This window comes from Dendropsophus ebraccatus, chromosome 1, assembly GCF_027789765.1.
Source record: "Dendropsophus ebraccatus isolate aDenEbr1 chromosome 1, aDenEbr1.pat, whole genome shotgun sequence".
In the NCBI taxonomy this organism is placed as follows: domain Eukaryota; kingdom Metazoa; phylum Chordata; class Amphibia; order Anura; family Hylidae; genus Dendropsophus; species Dendropsophus ebraccatus.
Window position 1 is genome coordinate 69,091,940 of NC_091454.1, and position 25,477 is coordinate 69,117,416.

General features: G+C 43.4%; 1 protein-coding gene across 1 annotated transcript; it reads right to left on the reverse strand.

The window, feature by feature from the left end:
* Positions 1-282: 282 nt before the first annotated feature.
* On the reverse strand, positions 283-8,853 carry IL17B (interleukin 17B). Its single transcript, XM_069972352.1, has 3 exons — positions 8,588-8,853; positions 6,366-6,694; positions 283-818 (listed from the first exon to the last, which is right to left on the reverse strand). The coding sequence occupies exons 1-3, from the start codon at positions 8,606-8,608 to the stop codon at positions 563-565; spliced, it is 606 nt and encodes a 201-aa protein (XP_069828453.1). The 5' UTR covers positions 8,609-8,853; the 3' UTR covers positions 283-562.
* Between the last annotated feature and the right edge of the window lie 16,624 nt (positions 8,854-25,477).

Consider the following 25,477-nt stretch of genomic DNA (forward strand, 5'->3'; position numbering starts at 1 on the left):
TTTCTATCTACTCCTGGTGTTACTGTTACTGGTGATACTGAGCGAAAATACTGTGTGTGAACGTAACCTTTACATGCAAAAGTTATTGAAAGGCTGGTGGTCATTTCAGGTGAGATTTCTATAATGATATTGTGTTGGTTTAATTTCTGAAGCGGGGATCAATGGATAGGTTGAAAAAGAACATAGTCTAATTGTATATCATCTAAATGATTCCAGCTGAACCAGGGAAACCACATAGATACTAGCTGATCTGACATACTGAGGACATTATATTGCGCTTCATTTAGAATTGATGGATTTTATTGGTAGATATGTTGTCTCGGGTTATATTACAGACACACATATTTTCTGGCCATTTGTTTGTAGGACATTTGGTTTGTGGAATATTAAGAAATAAATAGAAAAGTTCACTTTAAACCATTTATACATTATACAGACAGGAGAGTGCACAATGCTTATGTGTTCTGCTGTTGAATTACCACTGACTTTGGATTTACACTGCTATTGTAGTGTTATATACAGAAATGAAGATAAGAGAGGAAATGAGGAGGCCTGACTGTCTTCAGAAGATACAAGTACAGCCTACAGCTATGTTTTCCATGACTGCAGTGTATTCCTTGTGGCACTTCTTTCTTCTCCTTCCCCTTAGTCCAGCTGAGGTGTTCTCACAGAATCGCCTGCGTACAGGTATCTTGCTGTAGATGGGAATACTTGACATGCTCAGGTCCTCCTGCATGGTAAAAGGATTGATGCAGCCAGAGCACAGGCAACGAGCTTCTGGTATGTCGACTGGGATGCGGTTCTCATCGTGGTTTATACTGAAGGAAAGCAAACAAATATCCCATCAATGTGCATCAAACATAATTAAATAGGACTCGTGGTTGGGCCCAAAAAAAATTAGCTTTTTTTTTATAAATACTAAACCCTTAGGTGTTTTTACTTGAGATACAGGAATTGTACTGTTTTTTTGCCTATCTGTATGGACAAGATTAGAGACAAGATAGAGATAACCCTGTATGGACAAGATTAGAGATAACCCTTGTTACTATACGGGAGACACAGAATGGGGCATTATTACTATATAGGGCCACAGAAGGGGATCCTACATACAGGGGGCAACCCACATACCTACTCACGTTACTGTGCATGACACCTTAAGTGGAAATACTGTATAGGACCTTATAGGTTGGAAAAAAGGAAGTAAGTTACTGGAAAAGTGCGGAGCCTAAGATGTTTGTCTGGCAAGTTCTGAAGAGATGAATTGTAGCTGGAAGATATCATCATAGAGGACTGGGCCGGATGGAGAAAAAAAAGAAAGCGATGTCTCAGATCAAAGAAGACGTCACCCGTGAGTCACTGAATTACTTTTTTTGTATTTTGTAGAACATTATTTTGTAAGAGTGCCCCGAGTTTTGAGTATACAGCATAGAGGACATGAGAGGTAATAGTGAAAGGGTAGGGGGTGGGAAACAATAGTATTGGGGGATGGGGGAGGCAGTATAAAGGGATTATTATATGTGAGGTGATACAAGAGGCCATAGGGAGATATGTGTATATATATGCTGTGCTGCAGCTTTTTTGGACATTTACATACATTTTACACCAATGGATCCTGGTATAGCTGCTGGCACCAGTTCACATATATTATTTATATATATTATATATATATATTGTATATAAAAATATGTGTGTGTGTACAAATAACATTGCTTGGTCGAGGAAGGGGGGCCCAAGAGACATTAGCTACACCCCTGGATTCAGACCAAAGGTTGCCTGGAAAACATCAATACAGCCATAGGCGGTATCTATATTTTACAGGACTCCCTAGGACTGCATCCAACTACTTCACCCACCAGTAATCAAATGCAGAGCATTCGGGTTCGGATGGACCTGAGTGGGCTTGTGATTCGCTCATTTCTAGACAAGAAGTTTATTGTAAAATAGACTGGGAATGCTAGGCCAAGGTATGTGAATAGGATTTTCATAATTACAACCCCTAAATGTGATTTCACAAAGAGACCTAGAGGTTCTCTATTTATTCATAGAGTGCACCTACAAGGATTATTGCTATGACGTGTATTTTATTGGAAAGGAGGACAAAAGTGGGGTTCTGTGCTGTTAATAAATAAATAAATAAGGCTAAATTAATGTTGCCAAGAAATTGTCATTGTGTGTGTGTGTGTGTGTGTGTGTATATATATATATATATATATATATATATATATATATATATACTGTACATAGACCCAGTATCAGGCCTTAGTGTATGAGTCTCAATGAAGTATAAATGATAGGTTGGGGGATGTCTAGTGTCTTGTTATGTTAGCACATGGAGCAGAGGCGGTCATATTACTTGTGCAGCCTGTTCAGTTGCACAGGGGCCCAGGCCAATAGAGGGGCCCACCAGGCTCAGACTCTAAAGTGTCAGCTCAACATGGCACATGTATGTAGGCGGTATCAGCCCCCGGAAAGTGCAGGCCCCCTGCTTCTGGGGGGCCCACTTAGTCACTGGATGCTGTGCCCGGCCAGGGCTGGTTATCCTCTCTCCTCCTGCACGCTGGTGGCATCCCCTCCCTCTCCTGTACTCCACTGTCCAGCATACCTTGTCTAAGGAGGAGAGAGCATGTGGTGATCGGGCCTGGAGGGATCCTGCAGGGTTATGGCTGCCAGGGACAAGACTGTAAAGAGGAGCAGCACTAGCAGCTCTGACAGTGAGTGATTATTGTCAGTGTGTCTGTCAGGCTGCTGGAAGTTGTAAGATAGAGGGTGGACTGTGGAAGAGAAAGCATAGAGCCCCCCACCTTCTGATGCTGATGATTGATTGTAAGTTTATGCTTTTTTTTTACCAATATCTGTGCCCCTCTCCCCCCTGCAGCATGGTTGTTTTTCTCTTTCATCTCCCCACTAAGCAGCCATATACAGTACATGTATCCCACCTGTGCAGCCACATACAGTACATGTATCCCACCTGTGCAGCCACATACATTACATGTATCCCATCTGAGCAGACACATACAGTACATGTCTCTCACCTGTGCCCCAGCAGTGATTAAGGGCCCATTTGTTCTATCCGCTATTAGTGCTGTTCTGGGGTCACTTCCACACTCTGAGATATATATTTTGATCCCCCCACACAGCATCCAGTGTACAATGCACCTAGGACTCTCCAAGTACAACAGCTGCAGGCAGTACAATTCCCAGCATTTACTGCAGTCCGCAGCCCTCAGAATGTGCTGGGATTTGAAGTACAAATGAATAGACAACTAACTCAAGGGGTTGTCCCCTCGGAAACTACAAATCCCAGCATTCCTTGAGAGCTTCATAAGTGTAAGGCATTCTGAGACTTGTAGTTATTGTTATTCCAGGAGTTGTGGTCACAGATACATCTGTCCAAGATGGGACAAGGTCAGCATGTCGCTTCTGATGAGTTCTTTATTTGGGTGCTCCCCATGATCAGTTCTATTGGTGGGCCACAGGTACCCCAAGTCCCACACTGGGGCCTGCACAGACTACAGTACAGTCCTTTAGTAGGCCCTGGCATCTGAGCTGTAGGGCCCTCCCGAGAAACCTGGACACATGTACTGGATACCTGGGCGCACATATGTGTGTGCCTTTAAAGGGGTACTCCGGCCCGGGGGTATTTTTGAGCTATGGCCGGGGAGGGGGTGGTTATAGACGGCAGCGGTCACTTACCTCCCTGGTTTAGCTCACACCAGGAAGCGACCGCGGGACGGGAGTATGGAGCGGCGCGATCCGGGACCCGGCGCTGGAACCAGGGAAGGTAAGTGACTTTAATAACAGATTTATAACAACAGCTTTTAACTATTGGCCTCATGATTGAGTTCTCTTTGTAGTGAAGTAGAACTTTATATTCTATAGCTGTGTTTGTCATTTACTTCAATAGTGGATGACTACAATTAGCAAATAAAGTTTGTGAATCAGCACTCAGAACTGACAAAGGTATTTCTGAAGTACATGAGCTCATGATCTTCTTGCTCTTGCTCTTGTCTTTAAAGGATTTCCAAGCACCTCAATTAGTAACTCACCCAGCTACTTGAAAAATGACTGTGAGCAAAGTCCTGACATGTTCTTTCCTGGCTGGCGAAAGATAAAGGGTATGCAGAATAGCGGAAAAGTGTTTGTGTGTGTGTGCGTGTGTGTGAAAATTGGAGAGAGAAGAAAGTGACTAAAATATCTCATGGTGGTGAAAAGGGTCTGAGAGGAATTCTAGATTGTTGGATTGACAAGAAAAATGAGTATGTCATAAGGCTTATTTTGAAGTTTTTTGCCAAAATTACCTGGGGTGGGGCACCCTTCATACTTGCCACCTTTTAGTGTTGCCACCACTGCAGAATGACTGGAGTGGCAAGGCTGGACGTAGGCTGTATAGTGCTTTGTTCAAAATTAGTGGCCCCACTACATTTTATATCATTATTTAACATTGGCACTGATGCTTTTGTTTACATTTTGAGACTCAGGTTTTCTAGGACCTATGCATGAACAGGAGGCCATATTTTATATTCCATGGAAATTTAGGGAAACTGCTTTCCATTGGCACTATGTAGCTTTTATCACACACATGACAGAACTCATAGGTCCAGAAAGCTCAGCTTTTATTTGAACAAGTTATGAAAGTTGAACTGCGATTGGTAAATCTGGGTCCTAGTGCATGTACACCAGCAGGCTGACCCTTTTTTTTTTTTTTTTTGCAATTTATTATCTACTTGCTGTACTTTTGTTCACTGTGATGATGTATATACTGTATCTATGAAAGTCTTGCTTTACTGTACATTTATGTTTTCCTAAGTCAGGACACTTCCAGCACTTGAAAATATAGGGGGGGGAGTTATGAAAACCAGAGTACAAGATTTAGTAACCTGGTCTTATATAAGGCCCCGCCCCTTTTCCCCGACAGGATTAGCTAAGAGGCGCACGTCTCTTACTGAATCTGGCCAGCCGGGTGCTCGAACCTGCGTCCGGCGTACTAAATCTACACCTGCTTCCAGCAGGTGTAGATTTGGATCATGATTTATGCCTGCGAGCAGGCGTAAATCATGATAAATGAGGTGCGAGAGGAGGCCACGCCTCCTCCCCGCCTTGTCATGCCCCCCCAAGCTCCCCCATCCTGCCCATACGGCAGGCGTATGCCAGGGAGAAGGGCGAATTGACACCTTCTCCCTGGCGTACGCCTTGGGCAGATCATTCATAAATGTCCCCCATAGAGTAAATGTAATGTAAACAGCAGGAAGTGATGGAAAAAATATTAACCTAAATATTTAAGAAAAAAATAAAGGAACCCATTAATTTGTTTTCTTTTAGGAAATGATGGCCTTGTTTATGATGATATACACATAATCAGGAATTGGCCGGTAGCTACTGAGACTGTAATATACATGTTCAAGTGGATAATATATACATTATGTTCATTATGGTTCAAGGAATTTTCTGAGACCCCAAGATTGACGCCCTTACTTCTCAGTACCCCCCCCCTTCCCCCCAGAATCACCGCTAATCTATGCTTACGGCTCCTAAAACCACCTGCATGAACTATCTAGGAATCAATCATTCCTTGTGGCAGCACAAAATTGTACAAATCATATTATCCTCTGCCACTCCCCACTACTCCACATGACAACCAGTCGGTCTCCTACCGTACTGACAGCTGTATATTAAGTCCCCAGCAATTTCCCAAGCCAGTCTCGTTCCCACTCTGGCAGCCATACATGTAGTCCCTTAGCAAAGTCTCCTACAGTTAGTTACAGTTCATAATAATCAGGATCAGTTTTAAGAAATATTACTTCCATGTTAACAAGTTAATCCTCAGAAGCAGTCTTTTCAGATTTGCTCTATTATTGCTGTGTTACAGCACAGGCTATGGTCCTTCTGTGACACGTAAGAGCAAAGTGATTAAAGGGGAAGTCCAGCCTCAGGGTTTTTGTTTTTTTTTATGGCAGGGGGGAAAACAACAAATGGCACTAACTTACCTCTCCCCATGCCTGCAATCTGCCATCTGACCGGCCCCAGGATCTCCTGTGCTGCTAACGTCACGACCTGGCTGATTGACTGACTGCTCAGGCAGTAAGTGACTGGGGGGGGGGGGCACTCCAGTCACTGATTGGCTGAGCGAGCTGTCTATTAGCTAGGACAGGCATTCTCCTCCAAGTTGTGAGGTCATCACAAGTCAAGGGGAAAATGCCTTCCAGCGAGGGTCCCGGGACCGGTCAGATGGCAGATTGCGGGCACGGGGAGAGGTAAGTTAGTGACATTTGTTGTCCCCCCCCCATATTTTGATGTTCCTATCTTTTTATAGGTTTTTCTTGGTTTTGACAAATATGACATGTTGGTTAGTTGTGGGAAAACATTACCTGTATGTCCAGGGTGATAGGCTTCTTCTATTAGATAGCCAGAGCCTCAGGTTGACTTCACATTTTCCCCCGGAAGCTTCTGAGCCATTTCTTAGTTGGGTAACCATCTCTACTAAACTTTGTTCATACTCTTCGACTAAGCTATAGATCTGTGAAGGAGCAAAAGAATTTACTCCCAGCACAGGGTCTGGAGATGTCTTCCCGTGGCCTTTGTCCTGTGAAGGACTCTCCTTTCCCTTGTTTTGACCTTTCTTCCGGTTTTTAGAAGGTTTTGATGTGTCTGAGCCGAGGACATGGATGAGGAGGAGAGAACTGGCATACAAAAGTAGCTGTGAAAGTTAAGAAACGTTTCTCGGTAAATAATTTTACTATACAACAATCATAAAAGCCAAACTATGTGGCAGTAGTTGCCTGCATCTGCCATGCATATTAATCATTGCAGCTGGCACCAGGAGTTATTGCTTTATGCAGCATAAAGTCCAGGTGTTGTCCAAGGTTGGGGAACCTTGAGTGCTAGCAGCTAGTACCACATCTGTCATCAGTATGTGTGTGGTATTGCACTCCATTGAAGTGAATAGAGCCAAGTTGTAATACCTCACACAACCTGTGGACAGGTACATTTTTTCCATTTTACCTTTACCAGGAGTGGATTTGAAAAGAGGAGAAATCCAGTCTTTCCTTTATGACCTGATCTCTGTTTATAGTCTGTTTCTGGGTTTGGCTTCAAATCTTTGGCAGATAATCTGTCGTCAGATCTGTTGGTGTAATAGGGCCTTTAGAACTGCCATATAACACTTAAGCCATTAATATTTTCCCATTAGGATATTTGTAAATGTCTGTTCTGGAAATGAAGTTGTAGTTGGTTTACAAAAACTTTTGAAAAACTTTGACATTGTTCCTTAGCTAGATTAGTCCTAACAAAAGCTCAACCATATTACAAGCATTTTTCTCTACACAATCTGTGGAGCTGAGAAGGGGGTTAAGGTCATGTTTTAATTCTTTCCTGCGTTCAGGTGTTAATGAATATCACCGGGCAGGAAAAAGGACAGACCAGCAGGCCCGAAGGTACAATAAACCAGCAAGTGACATGTTCCTATAAACATCCTCCAGATAGCACTAGCTAGAAAACACAACACACACAGTATTTCATAGGATTGTCAGAATTGCTGCTGTCTGAGCACTTCCATATGACTGCACTAACGTACTAGAAATCATCCGTTTGATGACCAATATACAGCCTATTCTACCACTTGTTAAGAAGTGGTCATGTAGAGTTCACCTAATGTAACACAAAATATATCTTTATTATTCACATAAGTCATAATTATAAATTTTTATGTTACAGCTATACATATAAAAAAAATCTGGTCTACATATTGTCATATACAAAGATAGGTGGATAAATTGATTTATAGATAGAAAATATTGCCTACAATCATATTATTTATACATAGTATAGGCTACGATCAGGTGTATTACATTTAATAACATACTTCAACTAGGATTACACATTAGATCAGGCTGTATTATAGGAAGTACAGGTTTCAATTGTACTAGAGGCTACAGTCAAGTGTTTTTCCATGTTACAGAATACAGTGCAAAGTATCATAGACTACATTTGGCTATAATACAATGTTTCATCACTAGCAACTGAGTTATATATACTATAGCAGGCTACAATCAGTTCTGTTCTATGTAGTACATGTTGTTTAATCAGATATATGATGTGTACTGCAAGCTACAGTTCAATGTATTATTTGGCTTTCAAGTACACATCGGCTTTCAAGTAACATCTGTTCATAGACAACAAACTACAAGTTCCAGCAGCACCAGAAAAGAGAAAAAATAAATGGGTGCTAGTCTCACCGAACCGGATCCAGGTACGTATATTAATCCAGAAGAAGCAATGTGGAGACAGCACGTCCGTGGACGTGCTGTCTCCACATTGCTTCATCTGTTCATAGACAAGACTAGAAGTGAGACAAATATTACAGCATACACCTATTTTCAATTACATGGTAAATGACACATTCGACTTATAACATATGGATATTAATGCCTATGCCCCTTAACTGCTCATACCTTATATACACAGCCTATGCCAACTGAGCCCATATAAAAAAGCATAACATATACCCACTTTCTGTCTGGTACACATGGAAGCAACCAGGCAGTCTGATCATGTAACACTGATATCTATGTTTGACTCTTGGAGAACTTACCAGTCTATTTGAGCCAAGCATTGTGTGGTGAGAAGTAGCAAACGCAGCTGCAGACTCAACAAACCTCAGGGACTATCCCCAGTGTCAGTGGGGCACGAGCTGCACCTACTCTGAGTGTCTCCAGTGGGGTTGGGCCCAATCCAATGTACAGTTAGATTTGTAAAGGTGCTGAGTACAATGTTAACAAAGGCCCAGCTTGTCCCTATTGCCTTCTGCTCTGCGCCTCTTGTTTTGTGTTCCTGACTCCACATGCAGGGACTGTGTTTGCAGACTGGGAACACAGTGCACAGCGGCTCTGTTCTCACACTCGACACACAGACCTGGCTGATACGTGCTGTTTGTTTGCTATTCCTTTTGGAATAGAATCCCTTATTTAATAGTTCAATGGAGAATTGTGAAAATGTAATATTACCAGCTGCAGAAAAGGGCAGAGTATCCCTTTTCACACTTGGCTGTGGCTAATTTAGGAATAGGCATGAACTTAAATGTTGGCCTGTAAATGTATGTGAGAATGTAGTGCTGTGTATTCTCAGTATTGGCAATGGGTTCACAGCATGTGCTTCACTCACCAGGTGATAAACAAGGCCAATAAATGCACTCTTTATAACATTTCTACCAAATGTATGTATATATATATATATATATATATATATATATCTATATATATATATATCCTGTTTAGTCTTTTTAAAGTATCGTTTAAACTAGACAATGGAGAAAACCAGTAATAGCAGCCATAATGTTGGTCATTTGTTAAATTAACTCAGAAAGACATATAACTATGTATTAAAGGGGATGGCCACTCTATAATAAAATTGTTTAGTGTACAGTACTTACTGTCAGCAGCTCACTGTGTACCTCATAGAGCTAAACTCCAGGCTGTGCTGTCCTGCTATGTGGTGATTCTGTCCATAAGATGGAGGAGCATGTAACTATGCCATACAGTTCAGTTTCCTCCGTAGTCATATATAGGCTCAGTGGTGGACACTGGGAGCAGGGCATGGTCGCATGCTCCTCCTTGTCAGCCATCTTATAGACAGAATCACTACGGAGCAGGACATCACAGCCTACAGGAGGGGCATCTGTCCGATTTAGCTCTATGAGGTACACAGGAAGCTGCTGTCAGTAAATGCATAGCATACACTTACTAATACCGTACACTGAGCAATTTTACTATAAAGTTGCCAACCCCTTTAAAAGAAAGGTTTAACATGTCATAGACATGTCAGAAGTTTTCATTGGTCGGGGTCTCAGCACCCAGACCCCGACCAAAACTTTTAAAAGGGTAGCGCTGCGCTTAGAAATTATTCACAAAATAACACAATGCGGCCGCGTCATCAGCTGCTCAGCCGCGATTGGCTGAGCATAACTGTGTTCAGCCAATCGTGGCTGAGCACAGTTATGACGCAGCAGAGGGGGGCCGGCATGAGGGACGGCAGGTGCAGGTCGGCTTGCCTCCCGAACAGGGCCGCTTTAACCAGAGGGCACATGGTGCACGTGCACCGGGCCCACTGGTTAAAGGGGCCCACCCTGAGCAGGAACGGCCGTTGCTATGTGCGACCAGTGCAGTCGCACAGGGCACCAGCCTGTCAGGGTGGAACGCCATGGATGGGTAATCTACTTACCCATCCATGGCGCCCCCTGCAGGGCCCCCCCGTCCGCCGCTGCCCCCCTCCGCCTGCTGCTGCGCTTCAGCAGGAGCAGCAGTACTGACAGAGAGAGAGCGCCATTGGCTCCCTTCCTGTCAGTCACTCTTGTGGCCGCACTTGCAGCAGTCACAAGAGGCCGCACTCTCCCTCTGGCGCCCGACGTCACGGGAGCGTCGGCGCGAGGGTAAGGGGAGTGCAGCCCCTTGTGACCGCTGCAGTGCGACCACAAGAGGGAAGAGAAGAGGAACGCGTGGACCCGGGTGAGTATAACTGATTTTTTTTTTATGTTATATGGGAGGGGGAGCGGGAGCGAACGGGGGGGGGGGGGGTTGCACACAGCAAGGGGGCTATATACTATTGGGGAGGGCACAGGGGGGCTATATACTGTTGGGGAGAGCACATGGGGGCTATATACTGTTGGGGAGGGCACAAGGGGGCTATATACTGTTGGGGAGAGCACATGGGGGCTATATACTGTTGGGGAGGGCACAAGGGGGCTATATACTGTTGGGGAGAGCACAGGGGGGCTATATACTGTTGGGGAGAGCACAGGGGGGCTATATACTGTTGGGGAGAGCACAGGGGGGGCTATATACTGTTGGGGAGAGCACATGGGGGCTATATACTGTTGGGGAGAGCACGGGGGGGTTATATACTGTTGGGGAGAGCACGGGGGGGTTATATACTGTTGGGGAGAGCACATGGGGGCTATATACTGTTGGGGAGAGCACATGGGGGCTATATACTGTTGGGAAAAGCACATAGGGGCTATAAACTGTTGGGGAGAGCTCAGCGGGCTATATACTGTTGGTGAGAGCACAGGGGGGGCTATATACTATTAAGGAGAGCACGGGGGGCTATATACTATTGAGAGAGCACAGGGGGGCTATATACTGTTGGGGAGAGCACATGGGGGCTATATACTATTGGGGAGAGCACAGGGGGGGTTATATACTGTTGGGGAGAGCACATGGGGGCTATATACTATTGGGGAGAGCACAGGGGGGCTATATACTGTTGGGGAGAGCACATGGGGGCTATATACTATTAGGGAGAGCACAGGAGGGTTATATACTGTTGGAGAGAGCACATGGGGGCTATATACTGTTGGGGAGAGCACAGGGGGGTTATATACTGTTGGGGAGAGCACATGGGGGCTATTTACTACTGGGGAGCGCACAGGGGGGCTTTATACTACTGGGGATAGCACACAGGGGGGCTATATACTACTGGGGCGAGCGCACAGGGGGGCTATATACTACTGGGGAGAGCGGACAGGGGGGCTATATACTACTGGGGAGAGCACACAGGGGGCTGTATACTTCTGGGGGAGTGCATAGAGGGGCTATAGACTACTGGGGAGCGCACAGGGGGCTATATACTACTGGGGAGTGCACAGGGGGCTATATACTACTGGGGATAGCGCACAGGGGGGCTATAATCTACTGGGGTAGCACACGGGGGGTCTATATACTACTGGGGAGAGCACACAGGGGGCTATAATCTGAGGGAGCACACGGGGGGTCTATATACTAATGGGGGGGCAGACAGGAGGGCTGTATATAACTGGAGGAGCACACAAGGGTCTATATACTACAGGGACACCTTAAAACTATGGAGGCCAGAGGGGTGTAACTATGTAGGGGTACGGAGGGGTGTAACTACTATATAGGGGTACAGGGGACTTAACTACTGTATGTGTTGGAGCCTAAAATATTTCTCTGGCAGATTCTGGAGAGAAGATTCACAGCCAGGAGAAGACTTCAAGGTGGCCCAGGCTGGATGGAGAGAAAAAGAAAAGGTGACAGACTGTGATCGGAGAAGACGCCCTCGGTGAGTCACTGGATGTAACTGCACTCTGTTATAGGGTCTGTAGTGATAGGAGTCATGGTGTGACGGTATTATGTAATGGTATCATTGGCGATATCTTTGTTTTGTTCAGTGCAGTTTTCATGTAATATGTAATCACTGTATGGTGGAAATAGTGTTATAAGGTAACTACTGTATGTATTGGGGCTCTTAATACAGTGTGGGGGCAAATTCAGTACATACTCTTGAGGGCTGTGCACCGGGCCCACCAATGTATTAAAACGGCCCTGCTCCCGAAGATGACGTCTTTGACAAGATTACAGACGGGGTCGGTTGACACGGATCAGGTATGTATAGTGCACTATACTTCCGGGTCCACGGGCGGGAGTCGGGGAACACGGGAAGGGGGCCATTCACATACATAACATACATTACAAAGTTGTATAAATTTGTAATGTGTGTTATTTTGTGAATAATTTCTTAGCGCCGCACTACCCCTTTAACATGTCACTTCGATTTGTCAAAAGTTTTTAAGACTAATTTATATACGTTATTTGTTCTATATGTTGTCAAACTACATTTAGACCTCCAGATGACAAAGACCTACAATGAGAATTTCCTTTAGTTCCCATATTTTGTGGAGTTTTCTGTCCAGCATAAGCAAGGCTGATATTTCCTTGAAGTTCTTGAAGACAAGAAAATGACTATTACAGTTGCCAAGAGTCTTTGTTCTGGGGAATATCTCTGAGCAGCACTTGTGTTGTTTGACCTTCCCTGTGCTGTTTTAGGAAAGGAAGTGGAGATAAATGTTTGGTTGTTCACAGTTCATCTGTTCCTCTTTTTTTTCATACAAGTCATTTCTCAAAGATCTGGTGCTTCATAAGTGATGCATCTGCTACATCCTGAACAGAAGATGGCTGTTTTCATATAGATGCATCCCATCACCCCTCCCATGGATGTGTTTATACAGCGCACACAGGCAGGTGAGTTAGGGTTCAACCAGGTGTCTATATCCAGATATGACCTTAGACATGGTAACTATAATGGGGGAGACATATCAGTACTGTTGTATGAAGCATCTTTTATTTATTAGCATGATATATTTGCATAATGTACTAGGTACGGTAGACACACTTTGTTTCCCCACCTTATAGTTGCCATAGATATACAAAGATTTTTAAGAACTTGTACCCAGTAAGCCCTCATGGTCAGGGTCCTCTCTTCCTCCATATCAGTCCTTTATTTGCTGTTCTATGTTCATTGTAGTTGTGTTTGTGTTATGATATGTATTTTAACCATTTGTGTACTGTACCCTGGATTAAAGATTAAAAAAATAAATAATAATAACATTAAAGGAGAAGTCCGTTGTTTTCTAAAACCGGTATCCTGCAGGGGGAGGGGGAAAATTGATGACAATTACTAACTTACCTCTCTTCGTGCTCTCAGTGAGCGGCGGGACGCCCGTCGTGACATCATCACAACCCAGGAGAAAATGACTTCCGGCGGGGGTCCCACGGTCGCCGCTCACCGCGGGCACAAGCAAAAAGCTAATTTTTCCATAAGAAATGGCTGATATGCAGACAATTGGTTCCATACCCCCAAAATATTTTTTTTTTAATTCTGACTAACATGTAGAACAGATAAAACAAACAATGAGAAACTGATGAATATGTGATATTATAAGTTACTGTACAGTATAGCAATCAGCATGTGGAGTATAATGTATAGGAAGTGCATAAACCTGATAGAACAGCAGCAGTTTGTATATACAGGATGGAACTGCAGATCCCCCTAATGCAGTAGAGTAGTACAGCAGGCTTGAATACAGAAGCAGGGCTGCTGTCAGAGGTCTGTGTGGTCACATGACAGCAATGGGGAAGGGGTGTGTGTTCAGCATGGACCAATCAGGAAGTGAGAATCACAGAGATGTGCAGGAGGACAGTGTCAGAAACGTTTGTATACATCAGGATAGAAGAAATGAGCAGGGCATATGTGGGCACATACATGCAGCACTCTCTGTGTCCGGGGAGAGAGGGGTTACAGCTATGAAGAGATTATCTCCACAGTCCTGTCCCCTGATGTAAGCCCCAGCCTGAAGTAGATCTGCCATGATTTGTAAGGTGAGGGAGACTTCCTGGGTTGGAGTACAGTGCTGTAGACCACCCTGTGCAGGCCATGCCCACTCCCCCTCCCACCCAGTACTGGCAGCTCTTAAAACAAAGTGATGTTCTTTAACCAAGTTACAAATTTGAAATACTGTGAGCTCTTCTTGCAAAACGCTCTTAATCCAAGTTACTCTTAAACTTCATTGCAGTAAGTTAATATTCATGTTAAATGCTTGCAGCTGTTCATTTGCACAGATTCCTAGAGCATCTAAACTATCTACAGAGAAAATAAACTTCGATAGATTTAAATAATAGGGCACTGAGCCAAATACAGACTATGTGTTATGTTGCTGCAGGACTAGAACTGAAAAAAAAAATCTTAAGACGTGTGGTTTTGCTGCATTTGGCTGCACTATTTTTTTAAGCTAGGTTTATACACTGTAAAATAAATCAAAATATGACCAAAAATGAGAGAAAACCAGTTTTCTTATGAAATAATGTGCTACTATACAACTTTAAGGTTATTTTCCTGTATAGTGAACACCATAAATAAATTCCCTAAATAATAGTCCAGAATTGCTGTTTTTGGTCACCTTGCCTCCTAAAAAGTAGAATATCAAATTGTAGAATATCAAAAAGTAGAATGATCAAAATGATCGGCCATACAATTAAAAAGTTATGGCGACATAAAAAAGTAAAACAAATATAGTCTAATTCTCACAAATTTTTGGAATATTTGTGGGGGCTCAGAATCTCACTACCCCCTATATAAATAAAGGGTTTAACATTCCAAAATGGGGTCTATGGGGTAGGGGCTAATGTTTTGGCACCTTAACTCCTTTGCAGGCCCAATAGGGGAAAAATAGGAGGACACAAGGGGGTCTGACCTCTGTACCCCCTGCTGATCTCTCTTATTGGGCTCTGCCGACTCTGTTATGCCGCACCCGTGTCCCTACTCATAACAGAGGGTGGAAAAGAGGTCAGACCACCCTGTGACAGACTACTTTTCCTGTGGATAGGGAAAAAGTAAATTTTTAGGTGTTAGTGGCCCCTGTGGTGAATGAAATAAAAGACAAAATTTGGTAATTGATTAGAAATAAGTCTCCCCTGTCCTCATTTTGCCTTTGCTTACATGAGTTTATTAGCATTACAGTGGTGGCTATAATGCTTAAAAAGGCCATTTTGATCCTCTGCTCCTTGTTCTCAGTGGCAAAGAAAATAGAGCTATCTGAGCAGATCAGAAATAATAATATCAAAACAACTTCAGGCAGCACTGAAGACACTGAACAAAACAGGACTCCATGTGCAAAGGCCAAGGGGTGTGTGTGTGCTTTTTCCACCTACAGGGCTGTTTGGGTGCTCATTTTTTCTGCCATGATCTATAGTTTTTATTGGTACATATTGATGTTAACATGAATTTTTGAACACTCTTTATTAACTAATTATAAACTTTTGGGGGAGGGGCCTTGCTAATACTCATCAATGCTATTCCATTGTATAGCACTGATCAGTAAGATTAACGCTCTAGAGGCAGACTGTAGATGAAGAGTGCCAATCTGACGGACAGAGTTAAGTATTATTTCTCCGTCTGTTAGGGAAAGTAATTAGGACCAGGAGGCTGGGACTTCCGGCTGGAGTCTCTGACATGCTGCCTGTGCCCAAAGACAGTCATGTGGGGAGAGTAGCAGCTACAATGGAGCATAAGTTAGGTGTTTTTTTTTTCTTCTCCATTCTGGTGTGCATATGGGGCCTCTACTATGGGCACTACACAGAGGGGGGTATTTACTATAGGGGACTGCAGAGGGTGCTCTACTGTAGAGGATTGCACATGCTATATGGAAACTAGACAAAGGGGCCACAAATTATAGGTGACTGCACATGGGAGGCTCTACTATAGTGGACTGCACAGGGAGTAGGGGACTATAGGCGAAGGCACAGAATGGGGAACACTTACTATATGGGGACTGCACAGAGGGGGCCACCTACTATATGGGGACTGCCCTCAGGGGGCCACCTACTATATGGTGACTGCACAGAGGGGGCCACCTACAATAAGGAGGCTACATAGAGGGGCCTAATACTATACTGGAGCTGTACATTGGGGCTTTTTTTCCATGTGGGATATGCACAGAGTGGCTTATTATTATATAAGGACTGCACAGAGGGACCTAGCCACTATAGAGGGGCACAGAGGGCCTAACTACTATGGTATATGTGCTGAGTTGGTATTATGTAGTGGTATCTTTGTTAATATATTTCTGTTGTGTTTAGTAGCAGTAGTAAGGCAATATGTAATTTTGTGTGGTGGTAAAAATGTTATCAGATAACTGTGTGTGTATTGGGGACTTGAGGGCATTATATACTGTGTGTGGAGCAATGTATCGTGTGGAAATACTTAAAGTGTGTCCTTAAAGGGGTTTTTGTGGGCAATGAAAATGATCGGTGGTGCACTCCCTTAACAGTATATGAGTGCACTCCCTGTATACATTCTGGTTTCATGTCCTATTGACTCCAAGATTCTGAGAGTGCTGATTTTATTTACAGCATCAATTCATCATGTTGACAGTTGTCTTTTATTCTGATTCTTTCAGTCTTTTGTTCTGAATGAGATATTGAGAAATTGTAACATGCTTGAATTTGTTTAGCTCTAACACCTGGTATTCTTATATTTAACCAGCAGGGAGCACTGTGCTCTTCTTTTTAACTGTGGATATGATTAATCTTCTGTTTTTTCCTATCATAAATATGCAGTAACATCCACTGGCTTTGTGTAATTATATCGGCATAGAACGTACCTCGCAAGGAATGAGAGCATTGAGAAACTAATAAAAGATTTCTGCAGGGTCAGTTTGTTTCCATAAAAACCTGTCAAAATATTTTGTTTCATTTTGTTAACTGGAAATTATGCTGGTTAGTGTGTGAATATTATAGTATTATTATTTTTATTTATTAACGTTTTAATTTTTATTTACCCAGTGCAGTTACCTTAACTTACTTATAGCAAGGAGTATTTTCTCTCACAGGGGCTTGTACAGTATAGTGCAAACATATTCCACAGAGCTGTACAGAAATTGTCATCATTCATGTCACTTTCTGTCCCCACTATCTACTTCCCTAAACATACACAAGATTTAATTTTATAAGAAGATTTTTATTCAGTATACTTTCACAAAAAAGAAGTTAAAATATTTTTTCTTTTATATATTTGCAGTCCAGGAGACTTGGTTGAATTTGATGGACATGTCTTTTTTTTCCATCGTAACTATATGATTAACTTTTTTAAAGCGATACTGTATCGCTGATGGTTTGGCACTCAGCCAATCAGTGACCGGAGCGGCATCCCGCCCCAGTCACTGACTGGCTGAGCGGCCAGTCTATAAGCCAGGTTGTGACGTGCAGCGCTAGAGATCCCGACTGGGAAAATAAATTATATTGAAAGGATGTTACAGGTAAACCTCAAAAGATAAGAGGGCACTCCCCTCACCTGGAGAACACAAGGTTTAATCTCCGGAGGCGACAAGCCTTCTTTTTCATGAGAACTGTAAACTTGTGGAGCAGTGTCCTCAGGAGCTGGTCACAGACAAAAACTGTGGAGGGCTTCAAAGCAGGCTTAGTGGAAAAAAATATTAAAGGGGTTGTCCGGCGATAAAAAATTATTCACAGAATAACACACATTACAAAGTTATACAACTTTGTAATGTATGTTATGTCTGTGAATGGCCCCCTTCCCCGTGTTTCCCCCCACCCACGCTAGACCCGGAAGTGTGGTGCATTATACTCACCGCATATCGTGTCGTCCACGGTCTCCGATCGTCAGCAGTGACGTCTTCTTCGGGAGGCCGGCGGATCTTCCCGAGTGCCGGCAACCCTCTGCAGCGTCATCCGAAGCTCAGCCGCGATTGGCTGAGCATAACTGTGCTCAGCCAGTCGCGGCTGAGCTTCGGATGACGCTGCAGAGGGTTGCCGGCACTCGGGAAGATCCGCCGGACTCCCGAAGAAGACGTCACTGCTGACGATCGGAGACCGTGGTCGGCACGTGACAGGTAATGTATAGCGCACCACACTTCCGGGTACACGGGTGGGGGTGGTGGGACACGGGGAAGGGGGCCATTCACAGACATAACATACATTACAAAGTTGTATAACTTTGTAATGTGTGTTATTCTGTAAATAAGTTTTTATCGCCGGACAACCCCTTTAATGCATATATAGAAATATACAATTTATCCATCAACCATCCCCTTCTCTTCATCCATCCTTTCCTTTGGTTGAACTTGATGGACATGTTTTTTTTTCAGCTGTACTATGTAACTATGACTAATCAGGTGATTGCCAGGATTCCAGCAGCACCTCTGTCTACATGCACATTTAGATACAGATAGCTGTAAATCATTGACTAGGACCTAGCCTAGAATATACAGAGATGTACATGAAAAAAAAGTGGTAATGTTATCTTGGAAGTTTTCGTGTGTCCCACCACGGGTGTTTCTAGTCTTTACACCCCTTGCAAAAGTCTGTACTTCAAAGTAAAAGTGGTAATGTAGTACCTAAGTTTTGCCGCTGGATGTCGCTGGTATGTGTAATGTGTGCCTAAGTTTTTCACAGCTGGATGTAACTAAAGGGTCATTGTTTTATGATCTTTGCACCAATGGGAGTTCTCTCTCTTTTCTACCTATGTCTACCCTTCTCTTTCTTTTGCGCTCTCTTCTCACCCACCCAGTCACATGGGGAGAGGAAGTGTAGCAACACATTAGTGAGTCTTTCTCTGGCTGTTGTAGAGGAAGGACGTAAGCAGAAAGGTCCCTCTAATAGCCAAAGAGAGCTCTGGCTTATGCCAGGTCCCCTGTGGACAGTGGTTGGTTAGTCTTAGCACTTGTTTCTTGAATGCAGCACTTCCACACACTATGCAGTGCTGAATGTACACTTAGAGAGGACAAGTCAGGGATCACCCTGGGGCTTGTGTCACCCTCTAGGATGGGTCGCCCGACACTGGTGGGCAATAGGTGGTGCAAAGACCAAAGAGTCAAAACACGAACACAAGTATTCTCTCTACTTTCAAGTACTCTACTTATTCTCCTTCTAAAGGTCCGGCAGAGCACATTTCTACCCTGGATTGGGACTCTCTCAACATCCTCTCTCTACTTCTCTGAACCTCTTCTACCTCTCAGCATGCAACTCAGTCAGCACAACTAAACCTCTCTCTAAACTACCAGCACAGATCGGGTTGCTAAATATTCAAGGATATTATCAAGTCAAGATCCTACTGTATATCACTGTATTACGCATTACTGTAGTAAAGAAGAAGTTTATTTTTTTCTAATTGGACTCAGTGGTTATTCACTAAGCACCTACATAGCTATTGCATCTTCCTTGGGTCATCTCCCCTTTCTGTGGGTGGCGGTCCCAATAGTCCAAGTGGGTCACAACTCCACTCTGGACCACCGTGATAAGTACCCAAGAGACCCCCAAACAGCCCGGCAGGTTACTGACCACAGGGGAAAGGGTATACCTCGCCACTCTAAAATAAAAGCAGGTGTGCCTCCATACCTGTGTGCTCAACCGGCACTGGCGTCACGACAACCTAACATCTGGATGAGCTATATTCGACCAACCACCATAGAAGTGGCGTCACACGTTACCAGCTTGCAAGTGACTGGATGAGCGTACACCACATTCCCACAAAACTATATTTAAAGCTGCTCAGATCCTTCTTCTCCATAACCTGCTTACTGCAGATGGGGATGTATTTTTTGTGTGACAGGTACTCTTGAACATGGCTGATTCTAATGCAGTATATTATAGTTGAATAAAAAAAAACAGTTCCCCAATAGTCTTTTTTGACCTTTGACAGGTCACATAAACAGAACACCCATAACAAAACTTCACCTCTGATAATTGTTTCCATGGCACTAGCCGCAATCTTATCAGTCTGAATAGAAATCTGCCAGATTTTCTATCAAAATTAATGGTAAATAAAATGTCATCTATCTATGTCATGTCATCTACCCAACTAATGAAAGAGAAAAACAACAAAAGACAAACATACAGTTAGAGCCGTATTAACAGCTGCTGCTGCCCTAGGCACTAAACCTAAAGACGCCCCATCTTCACTCACCAATCAGTATCATGATTTTATAGTTTCTGAACATCATATTGATATCTGATCAGTCTTAAACATAAGCAAATTTCCACATTGAATCAATGATTAGAGCAGTCTGCATATTGTTTGAGGGAATTTTCACCACAGGATTGGAAGGTAATAGCTCCAGGGGTCACATTAAGCCATACCAGACCTGACCAATACCGCCATACTGTGACTGGATAACACCTCCATACCAGACCTGACCAATACCACCATACTGTGACTGGATAACACCTCCATACCAGACCTGACCAATACCACCATACTGTGACTGGATAACACTGCCACACCAGACCTGACCAATACCGCCATACTGTGACTGGATAACACTGTCATACCAGACCTGACCAATACCACCATACTGTGACTGGATAACCCAGCCATACCAGACCTGACCAATACCGACATACTGTGACTGGATTACACAGCCATACCAGACCTGACCAATACCGCCATACTGTGACTGGATAACACTGCCATACCAGACCTGACCAATACCGCCATACCGTGACTGGATAACACCTCCATACCAGACCTGACCAATACCACCATACTGTGACCGTATAACACAGCCATACCAGACCTGACCGATACCACCATAGCCCCCCCCCCCTTAAAAAGACACCAGATTTACTGGCAAGTCTGAAGGGGGGGTGGGAGAATTAAAAAAAAAAAGTTGTCTCCCTCCCTGCTCCCCGATGCCGCCGTCCTGCAAGGTGCTACCCTAGGTACCGGACCACGGCAGACTAGTGGTAAATACAGCCGTTCATAAAGTGGTGGTATGGGACAGGAGACTTTTCAACCATCTCAGTATTATGGCCACCACTTAGTTTTAGTTTAGTTGGTTGAATGACTATGGGGGGGGGGGGGATTTATCAAGCTGCCTTTTCCTCTGTGTTGTCTACAGCAACCGGTAACAGCGCAGTTTTCATTTTCCCAGAGCAATGTAAGATGTTAAAGCTTCCCTGTGATTGGCTGCTATACGCAACAAAAAGAGTCTTATAGGACAGCCTGATAAATCTCCCAATCTCCCCAAAGTTGTTTAACCAACACATACTGAAAACAGCTTAAATGTGTCTTGTGCCAAATGGCCATAATAGTGAACTGGATGACATGCCCCTTGTTCCATGGTTCTCCTGTTATGCTATGTTATGTTATGCTGTCAGCAGATCACACTGAGATCTTTGAGATCAATTTTCTAATATATGGTATAAATAATTTGTCAGTAGCAGCTGCAGTTCTGTTTTGTCCCCTATCTTAGGGCTGAGGGAGACATGATTTGGTGCGGGATCATTACTTGTTAGCAGTGTTTGACAGCCATCAGATGTAGCGATGCATGAAGAGTGGTTACTCAGGGAAGTAGAGCACCATAGGAGAAGGCATACTTGCATACTTCTGTGCAGCCAGCTGTATTTGGCTGGTTGTTCTGGCATGTTCCTAAAAATTGGATGAAGCAGAGGTGGTGTTGGCTTCTGCGTAACTAAAGTGTGCACATAGCCCAAAATAAAAGTATTCCATATCACAGGGTATCATGTCTACAGGAGGCTAAAACAGGAAAAAGAACCAATGAAACAGAAGGGATTTATACAACTATTTACTGTATATAACTATTTTTGCAAATGACTCAAAACTACTATTATATGTAAGTATATATATATACAGTGGTACCTTGGTTTAAAAGTAACTTTCTTTAAGAGTGTTTTGGTTTAAGCGCTCACAGTTTTTCAAAATTGTGACTTGGTTTAAGAGCATTGCTTTGGTTTAAGAGCTCCCTGTACTGGGTGGTAGCACGAGTGGGGGAGAGGCATGGTCTGCACAAGGTGTTTTACAGCCCTGTACTTTGACCCAGGAAGTCTCCTTCACCTTCCAAATCATGTCAGATCCACTTCAGGCTGGGGCTTACATCAGGGGACAGGACTGTGGAGGTAATCTCTTCATAGCTATAACCCCTCTCTCCCCGGACAGAGAGCACTGCTATACTGTGCCCACATCTGCCCTGCTCATTCCTTCCTGCTCCCTGTAGTCCCTGTCAGCCCTTATGTTTCCCATCCTCTCCATTACTGTACAGTAACTTATAATATGACATATTCTGCTGTTTCTGAATGTTTGTTTCATCTGTTTTACATGTTATTCAGAATATTAAATCATTATTTTTGGGGTTTGAAACTAATTGTCTGCATTTCTATGATACACTAATTTATAGGACGCTGCATTGTCAGTCCAGTATTGAACAGTGCACTTTCTATGGCCTTTACAGTTTGTTGTAAACTTGCCACCAGTTATGTGGCTTAGCTTCAAAGGCTGATATAGCTTACTGTAGATGTTGCAGACATGTAGCGGCAGGTATAAGCTTTGTAAAGAAACTGCAAATGACATTTTCCCTCTGTTGCACATTGTTGCTGTTATACTTCTGTACACACCAGCTGCAAAGAGGTGACTGGTGACTGTGCACCCATACTACTGACTGTGACTCCCATTGTGATTCTGTTATAGCAGAGTCTCTGGACTTAAGGTCATGTAAGTGATAAGATTTCATATTCTGTCTTTTTCAATCAATCATTTATAAGTGTACTAAATTCAGCATAATTAGGTTTATAATCTATATCTTTCTAAGAGTAAAGCTACTCTGAAGGTCCCCATACACTTAATACGTTAGGCTATCAGTATGTGGGCTCTCCCGACCATCCACCGACAGGTGATATCAGTGGAGATAGGGGTGGGACATGATAGAAACATTACTGCCAGACCCCTTTGTTCTTTGGTCTGTGACATACCCCTCTCCATAGAGAACACAGGAAAGCTTGGCTGTACCAAACGTTCCTGTATATGGGGAGCACAGGAGAAATAACTGATGGCCAAATGATTTTTCGCTCACCAGTTATCTCTCCCGTCCTCCCCATACACAGGAACGTTCTGATTTGTGTAGAGGCACATGCAGGTGCAAACTGTAATTAATGTGATACATGCAGATGCTGCTCCCCCTGTGTACTGTAGAGGGTCTGCACAAGTGTATGTATCGGAGACTTTACTCTCACCTAAGTGTGGCACAATTACCTATTACAGGACATTTGCTAAAGGATGATCTTGACGTGTAAGCCACGCAACACTAACGCTGTATGGATAGCCCTAAAATGATAAGTGATTGCAGAAGAGTCCTTGCACAGCTATTTCCTCTTCTGGCTAGGTGAGTCTCATTCTGAGAGCAGGAACAAAGGAACAAGATTTTAGATTTCATGGACTGGATATAGTCTTGCGTAAAACCTCCTGAAGTGCTGCATAATGCTGTGATCACCCTGACTGACCCAGCAACTAGAACTAGATATAGACTCACTGGCAAAGCCAGGGCTTGCTTGCAGCAGGATTAGTTGGGGAACGGGAAACTGAACTACACGTAAACCTTTTTCTCCTCATGTGCACTAGCAAGACAATGTCTAGAGTCTGACCAGGTGCAGACTATCTAACTGGAAAAAACCAGCCCACTTGGAAGAGAGGACTGGACTTTGGTTACAGTGCTGGGTGTTCCCTCAGAACACTATCTAGTGGAAGCTGTCTGAGAAAAGGTCATGTGACCAATGCTCCATGTATCCTTCACATATTCAGTCCTTTAGTGGTGGCAGTAAACAGTAATGTGTTAAAGGAGAAGTTTGAAATACAGAAAATGAAAATACAGTGGTAATCCCTTCGTAGCTGTAAACCCGGACAGAGTGCTGCATGTATGTGCCCACATCCGTCCTGCTCATTCCTTCATGCCCCCTGCAGTCTCTATCAGTCCTTGTGTTTCCCATCCTCTCCATTACTGTACAGTAACTTATAATATCACATATTCTGCTGATTCTGAATGTTTGTTTCATTTGTTTTACATGTTATTCAGAATAATAAATCATTATTTTTGGGGTGTGGAACCAATTGTCTGCATTTCTATTATTTCTGGATTTGGACTGCAAGCGCCGTCCTGGAACGGATTATGCTCGTAATCCAAGGCACCACTGTATCTGCTTTAGGCAGGGGGGAAGGGGGGGGGGGTGCAGGAACATAATAAATAATGTATACTTACCCCTCCCCATGCCCCCGCAGTGTTGAATCACCACTCCTTGACCCTGTCAGGCTCTTGCAGCTCCCTCTGGAGCCTGGTGGCAGTCAGGGAGCTTGTGACACAGCGCTGCAGAGCACAGGGATGGGGAAGTATAAATTCTTTATTATGTTCTTGCACCCCCCTGCCTTCAGCTGAATTTTCATTTTGGCTGGACTTCTTTAACCCTTGTACATTGTTAATACTTTAATTTATGCAGAAATGGGAATTGTAGTTTTAAAACAGCTGAGGGGGTTGCAAGTTGTGCACCCTAGGCATAGACTTTTTGGAAAAAGATTTTTCAGCCACACAACAACTTTACACTTTAGCAGCTCACATACTGGGACACTGCACTTGTTGTTGTTGTGATAGGAGTGTCTGATCCATGTTTCATGTTAGTTAGGGTTCTTCTAGGTGGAATAATGTTTTCCGAGTACTACTATCATGGTAATAAGATGTACACAGAGAAAGGTGGGTATTCCATTAAGAGGCCACACATGGAGTGGTGGACCAATTATGAATTTAATATGAAGCCCCCATCCACAATGTGTGCCCTTGTTATCCTCTAGTTAGGTGGTATTATTAACCTAACCCATTAGTGGCACTAAAAGTCTAGAGTTTACTATAGCTAATCTGGGTGACTGTGTATTTTCTGTGCAGCCAGCTGTACTTGGCTGGTTGTACTGGCCTCCTGCCTTCATAATATCAACATTTGGAAGTAATGTTTAGACATGAGGGGAAGGAAAGATAGTCTGCGGCCACAACCAATTACAGAGTTTTGATCTTTTTTGGTGAGATGGAAACTCTCCCTCTTAAACAGTGCCAAATTTGATAAGGCCCAAAGAACGAGCAAGCGGGAATGGGAAATCAAATAGAAATATGGCAGGGAAAAGAAGGTATTATATAAACCTTGTTTCCAGCTATTTATTGTTTTTCCAACTATTAAAATGAATGTAAAATATATTATGTCTTGGTGTATATTTATATACTTATCTTCAGACAGAAAAGAAAACCATCAGCATTTCTTTTTCCAAAGACATGTTTCTTCCATTTTACATTTATTTCTTGTTTGTTTGTTTTTTTTCAATGCAACACCTACATATCAGCTCAGTGCCA